The 13,738-nt window shown below is 43.8% G+C and overlaps 3 protein-coding genes across 3 annotated transcripts; all 3 read left to right on the top strand.

Moving 5' to 3' along the window:
- The first annotated feature begins 747 nt into the window (after positions 1 to 747).
- LOC135645054 (sugar transport protein MST3-like) lies at positions 748 to 3,185 on the top strand. The gene is made up of 4 exons (XM_065163107.1): positions 748 to 952; positions 1,045 to 1,367; positions 1,780 to 2,409; positions 2,498 to 3,185. The coding sequence occupies exons 1-4, from the start codon at positions 820 to 822 to the stop codon at positions 2,960 to 2,962; spliced, it is 1,551 nt and encodes a 516-aa protein (XP_065019179.1). The 5' UTR covers positions 748 to 819; the 3' UTR covers positions 2,963 to 3,185.
- A 2,272-nt stretch (positions 3,186 to 5,457) lies between these two features.
- LOC135645813 (uncharacterized) lies at positions 5,458 to 6,909 on the top strand. The gene is made up of 2 exons (XM_065164580.1): positions 5,458 to 5,962; positions 6,404 to 6,909. The coding sequence occupies exons 1-2, from the start codon at positions 5,501 to 5,503 to the stop codon at positions 6,767 to 6,769; spliced, it is 828 nt and encodes a 275-aa protein (XP_065020652.1). The 5' UTR covers positions 5,458 to 5,500; the 3' UTR covers positions 6,770 to 6,909.
- Positions 6,910 to 7,140: 231 nt separating this feature from the next.
- On the top strand, positions 7,141 to 13,477 carry LOC135645811 (protein THYLAKOID FORMATION1, chloroplastic-like). The gene is made up of 6 exons (XM_065164579.1): positions 7,141 to 7,436; positions 8,233 to 8,503; positions 10,523 to 10,739; positions 12,167 to 12,282; positions 12,683 to 12,764; positions 13,150 to 13,477. Exons 1-6 carry the CDS (start codon positions 7,271 to 7,273, stop codon positions 13,171 to 13,173), a joined length of 876 nt encoding a protein of 291 aa, XP_065020651.1. The 5' UTR covers positions 7,141 to 7,270; the 3' UTR covers positions 13,174 to 13,477.
- The last annotated feature ends 261 nt before the right edge of the window (positions 13,478 to 13,738 follow it).

The following is a 13,738-nucleotide window of genomic DNA, read 5'->3' as shown; positions in this document are numbered from 1 at the left end:
ATAAGACAAAAATAATACATCAGAAAAGAACGCGATCAAAATTGGATCATAAACCTCCCACCCATAACCAACATCGACCAGCTCGCTCGAATTAGTCTTACGCTGACGTTTTTTGGTAGAGCACGCTAAGATACATTGAGACAACAATACCTGATGTTGCATTGGCATCTTCTTCCTGTGTAAGCTATTCCCGGGCATTAAAATTGGGAGGCCACCCGTTCATTTCCAAGTGAAAGGTAAATATGAGTCCCAAGTGTTCTTTTGGAAATCTCCTCTTCATTCTCGGGAACTACACACTTCGTCTGTCTCCAGCTTTTCGTATCATATGGTGGCCGACTGGCTCTGACCGGACCATTAGACGTTGAGATGTGGATTACTACCTCCCATCTGTCATTGGTCAATAGTATCATAAAATCGATGATTTACCATAATATTAAGATTATGATTGGATTTGGTTCTTACAAGGAAACCTTGGATTTTGTCCTCGGAGCAGTGGACTCCAACGCAGGAAGGTTCATGGGATCCGAAACTTTATCCTTTGTATATATTATCTTACCATACGAGGGCGCGTCATTTATTGTCATCCTCGCTGATCCGCCGTCGCCTCCAATCAACGGGCCATGATCTCACGGTCTATGTCGGCCTGCAGATCGCCGAACCCGAAACGCGTCGCACTGCACCCGATATGGAAGCCCGATCGTTCTCCTTCTATATAAGACCTCCTCGCCTCCTTCCTCACTCTCCCATCCTTCTTTTCCTCCCTTCCTCTTCGGCTTCGGCTTGCTTTCGTTTTGCTATCGGTCTGTTTCTCCGGGCACAATGGCGGGCGGTGGGGTCGTCAGCACCGGGAAAGGGAAGGAGTACCCGGGGCAGCTCACCCTCTTCGTTTTCCTAACCTGCATCGTCGCTGCCACCGGCGGTCTCATCTTCGGCTACGACATCGGAATCTCTGGTGTGACATCGGTTCTCGTTGCTGTCTTCTTTCTTTCTCTGTTTCGTTCCTGGTTTGGATCTGATGGGTGGGGGAGTCGCGCTGGTGAATAGGTGGGGTGACGTCGATGGATTCCTTCCTGAGCAAGTTCTTCCCGGAGGTGTTGGCTAAGGAGAAGGCGGACAAGAGCACCAACCAGTACTGCAAGTTCGACAGCCAGCTGCTGACCAGCTTCACGTCGTCGCTGTACCTGGCGGCGCTGATCGCCTCCTTCTTCGCGTCGTCGGTGACCAGGGCTTTCGGGCGCAAGTGGTCCATGCTAGGCGGCGGGCTCACCTTCCTGGTCGGCTCCGCTCTCAACGGCGCTGCTGTTAACGTTCTAATGCTGATCCTCGGTCGCATTCTCCTCGGTATCGGCGTCGGCTTCGCCAACCAGGTAGGCCTTCATAGAAGCCGATTCCTCCTGAATTCAAGAAAAATCACTTCGATCTATATCTGCTCTTCCTTCTCATTTCTCCTCCAAAACTGAATCCATCTTTATCTTTTACTCTTCTCTCGTAAAATTTGTTGGTGGGAAAGCGATGAAACATTTTGGTGCACGCTAGAGTGCTTCACCAAATGTAGTCGTACAAGAAGAAAAGGGAAGGTAGCCAACTGGCTCCTCTGGTATACTTGGAGTCCATCCGCTGTTCACTCCACCCTCTTCACCATTCTTGGTTAAAGAACAATAACATGTTCCTCATCCCGCATTGACTTTCCTGTTTGAATCGTTATAGGCGTCCTTCTTTAGTTGCTTATGGTAAAAGATGCTATTTTTTGATGACCCGAGTGATTCCATCGTTTGGTAGTCTGTTCCGCTGTACCTGTCGGAGATGGCGCCGGCACGCCTCCGGGGTATGCTCAACATCGGCTTCCAGCTCATGATCACGGTGGGAATCTTCGCCGCTAACCTCATCAACTACGGCACCGCCAAGATCAAGGGCGGCTGGGGTTGGCGCGTCAGCCTCGCACTTGCCGCCGTTCCCGCATGCATCATCTCCCTCGGCGCCCTGTTCCTCCCCGACACTCCCAACTCCCTAATCGAGCGCGGCCACTCCGAGGAGGCCAAGCAAATGCTCCGCCGCATCCGCGGCACCGATGACATCAACGAGGAGTACAACGACCTGGTCGCCGCCAGCCAGGAGTCCAAAGTGGTGAAGCATCCCTGGTCCAACATCATGAAGAGGAAGTACCGCCCGCAGCTCACCATGACCATCCTCATTCCCTTCTTCCAGCAGGTCACCGGGATTAATGTGATCATGTTTTACGCACCCGTGCTCTTCAAGACGATTGGTTTCGGCAGCGAAGCCTCTCTCATGTCCGCTGTCATCAGCGGGCTCGTCAACGTATTCGCCACCTTCGTCTCCATCTTCACCGTCGACAAGCTCGGCCGAAGGAAATTGTTCTTGCAAGGAGGAATCCAGATGATTATTTGTCAGGTATATGATTCGTGACTGCAAATTCTGCATGGATGCAACCGGGTCACTCGATTGCTTGATACTTTTGCGGGCTTTGACATGGTTGCAGATCATCGTGGGAACCTTGACCGCAATCAAATTTGGGACCAGCGGGGAGGCTACTCTTTCCAAGGCGTATGCAGCATTCGTGGTGCTGTTTATTTGTGTCTACGTAGCTGGGTTTGCGTGGTCTTGGGGTCCCCTGGGATGGCTGGTTCCCAGCGAGATCTTTCCTCTGGAGATCAGGTCGGCGGGACAGAGCATCAATGTCTCCGTCAACATGCTTTTCACCTTCGTCATCGCCCAAGCATTCCTCTCCATGCTCTGCCACATGAAGTTTGGCCTCTTCTACTTCTTCGCTGGATGGGTGGTGGTCATGACGATCTTCATCGCCCTGTTCCTCCCGGAGACGAAGAATGTCCCCATCGAAGAGATGATCCTGGTGTGGAAGGCTCACTGGTTCTGGGGCAAGTTCATTGCAGACGACGACGTCCGCGTCGAGATGGGCGGTGCCGAATTCAAGCCAGCCGTGTGACCCATCTCAATCCGAGATGATCGATGCATACCAACTCGTCATTTGGAAACTTGTAGCAATCCCTTCTCAAACTTCTGATACTATCCCTTTATCACCTTATGTTCCATGGTTAGTCTTGTTTGTTCAAGCTTATGAGATTCTACATGCAGTCGTTCTGGTAATTGTGTTATCGACGCTATGTTCAAGGTTCTATGTGAATAGAATTTTGGAGCTTGTTATGTCATCCGAATGTGCTATATAATGTAGGAGTTTGATCTGGAAGCAGACGCAGTGGATAATCCATGGAAAACCTTCATAGTGGGAGTTCATGGAAATAAGAACGTGTCCTGCACAGGAAGGCAGCCCTGTCTGCTCCGTGAAGCTAATCCATGAGCATTTAATCCTTCGAGATCTTGTCACTAAAAAGTTGAATGGAATCCTCGGACTGCATGTCCTTCATACAATTTCCATCGTGATAATGGATCTTCTTCATCTTTCTTCCTTATCTTCAAAACAGGCCTGGGGAAGGAGGAGCGTACATGTGAAGGCTAACCCCTTCTTCCTTCTCACATGTCGACGCCGAAAGGCTAAGAACATGAACCATCGATACGAGGATCACGAAAAACGAGAAAAAGTGGCACGGCATCACAAGTTCAATCGAGAGCTTTTTTTGCTGCGCCTGTGACATGAATTAATTGATGGTCCGCCAGGATGCGATGGTTTGGATAAGATCGTGGATAAAATCTAGTGATGTGGAGATGAGTTGGAAGTCCGAGGTTCATATTTTGCGAGACGCCACCCGGTCACGACTGCCTTCATTCAAGCTGATGTTGACTTCCAACCCAATTCTCTACGGAAATCATTGGCCTTTTTCTAGTCGTTACGACTTACGAGTTCGAATAACCGATTGGAATTATGATTGGATTTTTTTCTACCTTATGATTGGTTTTCATCTATTAGATGGTGAGAATTTTTGAATACATATTGATAGTGTTTTATGAGTACCTACGGTTGGTGAGTTGGCACGTTAGTTAGTTCACTGTCGAAGGTATAAGTTTATCATTGTGTTCTCTTCTATATTGATATGGGAGTGTTCATGTAATAAATCAATATAGGACATCTAAAAATGAGGCAGTTTGTTGGGATCGATATGGCCTTAGGGCGATAAGACCTAGTAGAGGAATCAAGATCTGCTAAGCTACAAGATCCTCTTTTTAAACGGATGGGTTATCCTCCGGTCGAAGGGTTACCTCGTGGCTACGAGGCTGTCCTAACAGCGAAGTCATCTCTTAACCTTCAATGGTCCTACACAATAGGTCTACACCGAGGGCTTCTCAACTCAACCCTTTCGATGCTTAAGTCAGCAAAGGCGAAGGGAGAGGAAGACAATAGTATCAGTTGTGTAAATGAGAGAGTAGATATGTTATTGTTTGCTTTGTGCAATGTCAAGTGGTGTGAATTCTGCTTTACGTCGCTTTTGAGCCGGGTGGTATCACTTCGGGACACAATCGTTTCTGAGTCGAGCTGTGTCGTTTCGTGCAGTATGAATTATACTTTACGTCGCTTTTGAGTCGGATGGTATCGCTTCAGGACACAATCGTTTGTGAGTTTGTGTTGTTTCGTATCGCTTTGAGACATGTGCATGACTTCCACTATGGGTGCCACGTAAGGTTTGGGTAGTACTAGAATATCCTCTATCACATATATATAATGACTACATCAATTTATTATTACTAATTTAGATTTAAATATTTTAATTAGTAATTCAATTTTATAAATATAATATATTTTCATAATTAAAAAAATTGCCTATTTTGATATTTGAGAAATTCGTATGCATTAGATAAACTATTTTTTTTGTATCCGTCAACAATTTATTTCGAGTTGGATTGATGTAATTATTTTTTCAAATGTTGTTACAGAATAATTTTAATTTTGTGAATAATTTTAGATGTTGTCATTAGATAAATTAATATTTTTTTCAATTTTTAACTACATATATTTTTAAATTATTTTATATTATACAAATGGTCCGATTAGTTGACCCACTAGTTTGACCAATAGTCCACTGACCAAAATTTGAATGTATCGCATGCAATAAGTTGGATTTCAATGCTCGAATATTCACATATATGCATTATAATATTAGATTAGGGTCGTACGTTAACCGAACCAGCCGTGGTACAGCTCGCGGCAGGGCCACCCCCTGTCTCCACCGTCCACGTTGACCAGCCTGGCACACGGCGGGACCCATGTCGAGCTGTGGTTGTCAGTGATTGAAGGGCGTTTGGCAGTTGTGTCTGAGGTCAAAGAGGTGATCCGCATCTCGTCGTCGCCGCCGCCCGTGTACATAACAAAGTACCCTCGGGTCCCACAAGAACGACCAATTGACATGCGCCAGACTGTCAGGCGTACCGAGTCTTGTACCAACAGTATGGTTGTTTTCCGACGTCGCTCCATATTTAGCTGTTGCCCGTCTTCTTCTCGTTATAATTGGAGACGTCCAAACAGCCAAAGCCGCCCTCCGCCTTCTCTCCTCCCTGGCTTCTACAATCCGCAATGGCGCCCCGGCCGTTTGCGTGCTTCGGCCGAAGACGCGGACGGGAGACCTCGGCATCTAAACCGCCGGTCGCGAACGCAACGGCGGACCAGACGCAGGAGGAGCAGCGGCGGATGGGACCCGTGCTGGTGGAGCTGTTCTCGTCGCAGGGGTGCGGCACCTCCCCGGAGGCGGAGGGCGTGGTGTCGCGGCTGGGGCGAGGAGATTTCGAGGGGGACCTGCCGCCGGTGGCGGTGCTGGCGTTCCACGTGGAGTACTGGGATTACCGTGGCTGGCGGGACCCCTTCGGCTCCAGCATATGGACCGTGCGGCAGAAGGCCTATGTGGACGTGCTGCACCTCGACACCCTGTACACGCCCCAGGTGGTGGTGAACGGCCGCGCCCAATGCGTCGGCACCGACCCTGACGCCGTCTTCGCCGCCGTCCGTTCCGCCCCCAGATTCATCTCTCCCACCATGCAGGTTTGGCTCTTGGCTCTATCCGCGTCTCTTTTAGGACCCTGATCTTATCTTGGATGCGTGCTTCCCTTTGCTAACGGTGCATCATTATACATCAAACGTTATGGCGAAGCTTTAATTTTGATTCCACATAGCATATAACTCCTTTTTTGTTGGCTCATCTCTTTCATCAAACCATGCACCATGAGATAACAACAGCCCACCACCACATGTTAATATGCATGGTTAATTCGAACAATAGAGCAACCATGAGGACATCCAACCATTCTTCTTCCACCTCTCTCGAAAATGGAGCAAGAATGCCTGCTATACGGTAATAGACCTTCACCAAAAATGGCTGCACGAGGAACATGCACGCACAGCAGCTAATGCTTCACGGTGGGGAGTTTTCACTTGTAATCAATGAGACCTGATGACGAGGTTGCATGGGGCGCCGCGGTGCAGGCGACGTTCCAAAAGCCCGCCCCCGGCACACTGCAGGTGTCCTTCACGGGGGCGTTGCAGACCAAGGTGGACGGGAGTGGCGCCGACGTGATGGTAGCACTCTACCAGAGCGGGCTCGTCACCGACTGCGACCAGGGCGAGAACAAGGGCCGCGTCCTCACCAACGACTACGTCGTCCGCCGTCTCGAGAAGCTCGTCTCCGTGAAGGACGTCTCGGCAAAGAAGAACATCTCCGGCTCCGTCCACTTCACCCTCTGGGACGGGTTCAACAGTGCAAAATGCGGCTTGCTCCTCTTCGTCCAGAATGCCTCCCTCCAGACTTTTGGCGTGCAGCAGTTCCAAATCCCACAAGAAGACACCATCTGATCTGGTGCTCGATGCTCGCTTTCAACGATGTTCATCCTGCTCACGGGGTTCTGCTTCCAGTATTCCTTGTTGTCGCATGCTTTCTTTGTATCCATTTGCCATTCTTTCTGTAAGGAAGTATGAACCGGGCACGAAGCGTATCGTATTGGTATTTTTCTGTCGTGATGTGTGTTAATTACCTTGTCGAGCTTGCTTTGATATAACAGTCCTTTTGATTCATCTCCCTTTGTTTAAGATCTACAATTAGACTAAACAGTACATCACGGTCTCGATGGTTAGACCTCACAAACCAAACTTGCCAAGTGGCAACATCTGAGTGGCCCAATCATGTTGTTTGGAGGACCGGATAAGACTGTCCTCTTCCTCCCGTTGCCCACCGTGTGTTCCCCTACTGCCATTCCTCTGTCCCTCGACTCCGGCGACGACCTCCGTTCTGCCTCGAGGACCCTAATAATTTCTACCCTCTCTCTCTCTCTCTCTCTCTATTGTGGGGTGTCTCGAATGGCCTCCATTCCATCCGTATCCTTCGCCTCGCCTTGTAGGCAAGCCGCCGAGAGGAGGCCGACCCTTGCTGTTAAGGAAGCATCCTTCGCCCTTGGCGGATTTCGAGCCGGAGTCCCTAGGCTCAGCTCCCGGATGGTCGTCCGCTGCGTGGCTGCCGCAAGCTGTGAGCTTTCTGTTCTATCTACTCAACCCTAGTTATGTACCGAGATTTGTTTGTTTGTTTTCTATTATCGGTTGTCACAAATGCATTTCGGTGCGGATAAAGGACAGTGCATTGTGCTTTTCTTTTCTTTTTGCCCATAGATTCCGAAACCTTCTTGGTTTCAAACACTTCGGCTGTAGATTCAAGGCATTTGCTTCTCTTTATGCCTCTACTTTTGCGTTTAATTTCTTTAGGATTCAATGTGGATGAAGAATGTCTTGAGTGCATTTCCCATTTTCCCTATTGCAGTTCATCACTCTACCCTTTCCCTGAAAACTTAATTTGAGGTTTGGTGAATTGAGATTGTGATCGAACAACCATGATCATAGATTGAGGTAGCCCGACGGACAATGCTCAGAATCTTTGTGCTTTCCCGGAAATCTATTTTCTTTACTTTCTTTTTGGCAATTCTGGGACTGTTATCTTTATAACGTATGTTAGGGATGTTGCTTCCTGTACCAGCCCTTCGACCGGTCTCTCTCTCTCTCTATATATATATATTTATTTAAATTCATTATCTTTCATCAAGACTTCTTTGAATTTCAATATAATAGTTATTTTCAGCATTTCATAAATATCTGTAGTTATTAAAGGAGACAGTTCCATAAAGATGTTATATAGCATATTACTGACATGGTTATGATGATGGAACCATAACCTTCATCTCTTACCTTTTTATTCTTTGATCTTAGTGGGAGCAAGCATAGATGAGTAGGAAGCTTCCGTTTGTTAATTTCTTTTTTCTTTTACTGATTAGATGTGCCACCCACCGTATCGGAGACAAAATTCAATTTTCTCAAATCATACAAGCGGCCAATTCCAAGCATATACAACACTGTGTTGCAGGAGTTGCTTGTACAACAACATCTGATGAGATACAAAAGGACCTACCAGTATGAGGCTGTTTCTGCACTCGGCTTTGTGACTGTTTATGAACAATTGATGGAAGGGTATCCGGACAGTGAGGATCGAGATGCCATCTTCAACGCATATATCCAGGCATTAAAGGAAGATCCTGATCAGTACAGGTACTTGCCTCTGAATTTATCTACAAATCTGTTGTAATTATGCATGGTCATGTTCAAATTGGTCCATAGCTTCCAGATAACTTTTTGAATTTTGAAGAGATGCCATGACTATGACCTGTCAGTAGTAAGGAACTATTGGCAATGTTGTGGAGCCTTTAACTATTGTAGAAAATGTTTTGATGGTCATAGAAGTCACAGTGTGGTTAATCATTATTCTAAGGTTTTGAAAGTATAGGATACTGCTTTCTGAGAAGTTCATTGTTGGAACCTTTTCGTCAATGTCTCCCATAGTTCAGTCAGGAGATGCCATGGTGGTAAGGTGTGTATTCATTTCAGTACTTCAGTCTATTTTGTGAAATATGAGCATCGTCCTTGTCCCGTACAAAATTTTATGGAGTGATATTCTCATTCCTTTATTAGTTCAAAGGCCATCATGAATCTTATATGTTCAATTCTGCTTTGTTCGTAGGTGGTGAAGCAGTAACAAGGTAAGCCAAATAAGATCATTGAGGTGGAAAACTTACAAGGTTAGAAAGATAATTAGGAAGCATTTCATGGTAGAAGCAGCAACAAACAAAACAGTGGGACAAAGATAACAAGAGTTGGTCACCGACTAATAAAAGAAAAATTGTCACATCGACAATCTTTTTGCAACACTCTGCTCTGCAACAAACTTATTTGCAATAGGAAAAATGCTTCCTTACGCCTGCATTATAGGGACGGAATCTTAAACAGCCAGATAATTGTCCTTCATCCTGTTATATGAGCCTTTTCCAGACTAGTTTGAGTCCCTTTTAACAATTTGAGACGAGATCTAAGGTCTATCAGTTTGCACTGGCTACTTTTTTGAACTTATTTTTACACCTAACTTCACTCTACTACATTAAAAATTCACCAAAATGCCTTTGTGGAAAATGGAACTAAATCTTCTTGAAGAATAGAAAACTTGTTGCATTTGCTTAAGATCTATGAGTGTATGTCATGTCTAAGATTTGGCCTAAATATGTTGCAAGCGAACCATTGGATCAGCCTTGCTAATCTTTTTAACTGTATTCTATAGTAATGTGGGAATAGTAGGACCCCTGAAGTGTAACAACGGAATGGTGGACTACACTGCATTGACTTGACATATCATCACTGCTGTTAAAAACATCTAGCATTTTCTGTTCCACTCTAATTGATATAAAGCCTAATCATTTGCCATGTCATCTAGCAAATCTTGATAATTGGTGGCAAATCAGCCACCTCGATGGTTTGATATGGACAATTTTCCATAATGACCTGGCTATTATGAGGACTCCATGCTGTAAAAGGGGCCTTCTTTGTAGTTAAAGGGATATAAACTTTTTTATTTTACTGGACTTCACACTTCTAAGATCCTCATCTTGGATTATACTTCACTTATGAGTGTGCTTTATTGACAGTCAGAGGACCCCACAGGATGTATTCTTGGCACCCCATGGGTTTTGGAGGGTTTGCTTCATACATATCATGACACTTTTTCTCTGTGGAGCACCCTGGTCCTCCAGACTGCATTGCTTTGGGCGAACACCGCAATTTGACGGCTATCTCGGTTGAAGTCAATGCTGCATTTCTTTAGTCCTCGAGAGCTTGTTCGCCTAAGCAAAAGGCTTATTTCTGTCCGACTAATGCAACTTAATTCAGCAAGACAAACGAATCTGACCTCATCAGACAGCTACCACATTTTTGGTTGTTGCTAGCTGTAAATTCAATTTAACCTATCAATTTTGGGTTGCTGCTAGGTTATCACTTTAACCTATAAAATTGATTCTTTGAACTTTGATTTTGTTGCAACTGATGTGTGTCAAAGATTGAGGTCCTAATTTTGTGAAATCCTCCATTGCATAACTCTGGTGCCTAGTTGCTTAAATCTTTTAATGAAATTCATCTATGGTCAATATTTTATATCTTTTCCCATGAATATACTTGTGACCTTTAGATACATTTTCCGTTTCACAAACAATTCAATTTAGCTTGTTAATTTTTTTGCTAATGCAGAAGTGATGCAAGAAAGCTCGAAGAGTGGGCTCGAGCTCAGACTGCTGTTTCCTTAGTAGAGTTTTCATCCAGAGAAGGAGAGATAGAAGGCACTTTGAAAGATATATCAGAGCGAGTGGAGGGTAAGGGAAATTTTAGCTATAGTCGATTCTTTGCAATTGGACTGTTTCGTCTACTTGAGCTGGCGAATGCAACTGAACCTGCAGCCTTGGAAAAGGTTGTCCTTCTTCCATCATATGAGCTATATTTCTCTTCTAAATTCCTCGTGATTTCTCTTTTTACCTTTTCTCGTGTTACTTTTATTTCCTTGATTTAATGCAATCATTAAAGATATCCATTGCTTTCATACTGAATCATCTTATTTCTGACATTCTTATATACTTTTAAAATATCTAAATCCTGACAATAACCTTCGTTTTCTGAACCTATCTGCTTTCATATTATTTGCTGCTGTGACTAGTTCTAGTCATCTTGTTTGGATTCTGAAAAAGCCCCCTGCACCCATTTGATTGTTGGAAGTGGTAAAGCCCCCTGCACTCATTTGATTGTTGGAAGTAGTAATCAACTATTACTAATTTTGATAAGCTGCACTTAAATTAGGAAATTTGGCTTACGTTTCTCTATAAGTTTGACCATCAGAAATTTGAACATCAGTTCCTGAGATAGAAGGTAATAAGCAGTTTGTCTATTGTCCTTTCTATCTTCTCTCTCTTACCTGTCTTCAAGCTCCTAATATTCATTTCTTAGTTCCCTCTTTCCTGCTGTTAAAACTTCATCAGGTTTGGTCTGAAATTTATTTCTTACCAGCTGCTAGAAGTTGGAATGCTGTTCTTCTCCAAAATCACAAATTTGAGTTTTCCACCTGAATTTTTCTTGGCCAAATATTTCTATATAATAAAGTTTTGCTAGTGTATACTTTCTTACTGTCACAATTGAATTTTCCTCCAGAACAGAGTGAAATTGATCTCATGTTATTGTGTGTAATTGCAAGAGCTGCTGCCACAGCTGTTCGCTTGCTTATTCTGGGGGGAGGGGAGAGCGGAAAGCCAGCTTCCAGTCATGTGGGTTTTAGCAATTTTGCAGTAGAGATAAATGAAAATTGATGATATACATCTTAAGGAACTAATTCAGTAAATCTTCTTACACTGGACCAACTATAAACTCATCTGTTATGATTCTTCGATACCTCTAGATATACAAGCACTGCATGCTGGGGCATTATAGTTCCTAAATTGTGGAGCATGGTTTAGAGGAGAGCTGGGAGTGCAAAACTAGAGGTTGCCATGGTCCAAAAAGGCAACGGATAGAGTGACCTAGCTTCATTTAACTTGACAGCTTGTGCAATTATAATCTCCCCAAAGAGAAAGGCATGCATTCTCTTGTACCTAAATATTTGTAGGATGGTATGTAGTGTTTTCTTTCCTGAGTCATGTTGAAAACCATGATGGGTTAACTTGGTGTATTATCTTCATATAAAACTTTGGTTTCTTCGTTCTAGATTCAGCTACATTGTCAGCCACATAAAGTTTATATAATTCATATGTTTATTCTTGTGCATTGCTCAGAACACAGTTATCTAAATCATGATAATCCAGTTATCCACGTTCCTGGACTAGCATTGAGTCAATTTTTTGCTGCTGACAGCTTTGCGCTGCATTGAAAATAAATAAGCGCAGCGTGGATCGAGATCTTGATGTATACCGCAATATTCTATCAAAATTGGTTCAAGCCAAGGAGCTTTTGAAGGAATATGTGGACAGGTAAATAATTACTTATGAAAGTATGCTCTGGAATTCCCTATAGATTACAGATGAAGATTTGACGAATATTGCACTGAATTTCAAGCAATATCCAGAAATACTATTTATGCACTATGTTAATCTATATTCTATTCACATTCGGTTGGACATGCATTTTCTTTGGATTGAATACAGCTTTCCAGCAAAAAAGATTTCAAATATACATTCACCGTCATTTTTTTATATTTTGAGCGAAATTCCTCAGTCCATGATGAAACATGAACAATGGATTTGCAAACCAGGAAACAACTAAAAGAACTTCTCTCTATATCCATTTCCTGCAAGTCTTAGATATCAGGATTGAAGTGCCAAATATGCCAGAATCGATTGGATGCTGATGTAGCTGAACTTGTTTCTGCAGGGAAAAGAAGAAAAGAGAGGAAAAGGTGGAATCTCAGAACGCTAGTGAGACCGTTACAAAGTGCACAGGAGATTTCCATTTTGTGAGTCACTAACTTTGCTACTTCATGTCATTGAGCCATGCCAATGCTTGTTTGACAAAGCTTGAACCTGGTCAGTGCTTTTTCTTACTTGAAGCACGGAAGAAGCTTCACGTGTTGTATATGCCAATACTTTTCATGTCTGAAATGTGTTATACTTTGACACAAGGCTCAAGATTCACAAGATGTATTCAGCTGCTCCTTTTCATTTATCCCTTGTACAATTATATTCAATCAACATCTTGTACCAAAAAAATTACTCAGCATACTAGTAGAGGCTGTCTAAGTGTTTCTCACTCAATTCAATATTATCATAATATACTTACCTCTTCATTTAAAGGTACAGTATTGTTTCATCTTCTGCTTATGATTGATGCTGGTATTTCAGAGCTGGAGTCTACCAACTCATTGATGAGGGGCTTAAACAGCCTTGTTATTTGTGCCACTCTCTGGATAATGCAACTACCAAGAAAGAATCAACTCAACTTAGTCCTCACCAACAAGAACAACATCTCTATCCATGCAGCAACAGATCAAAACGCATTCTTGCTCCGGAAACTATCTTCTCACTGCTGCTAAAGTTTGTCCTGTTTGTCATGGTGATTTCTCTTCTTTTTCATGTATAATGAAACTTCCCTTTCAGAGATAGGAAAGTGGATGAAATCCCAAGTCTCTACCAGAACCAGAAAGTGTTGCTAATGCACAAGTTTTGCTTCTATTTTCTGCGTTCATTTTGATCCAAACTTGTGTTGATTGATTAGATAGCCTGAACGTTCTTCATCAACAACAATAACCAGAGTAAGATTGTAGGATTGGTATTTCCTGACAATTATATTCTTCCTGGTTCTCTTTCTCGAGTTAAATAGCTCAAAGGCCACATAACCTGGCTCTCTCTCCAACCACAGAAACATTAGGCCAACGAACACCCAGTGACTGCTTTCCAGGCATCAACCTCAGGTGGATACTTTTCAGATGAG

This window comes from Musa acuminata, chromosome BXJ3-8 (genome assembly GCF_036884655.1).
Source record: "Musa acuminata AAA Group cultivar baxijiao chromosome BXJ3-8, Cavendish_Baxijiao_AAA, whole genome shotgun sequence".
Classification (NCBI taxonomy): Eukaryota; Viridiplantae; Streptophyta; class Magnoliopsida; order Zingiberales; family Musaceae; genus Musa; species Musa acuminata.
This window is presented reverse-complemented; position numbering and strand designations above follow the sequence as displayed.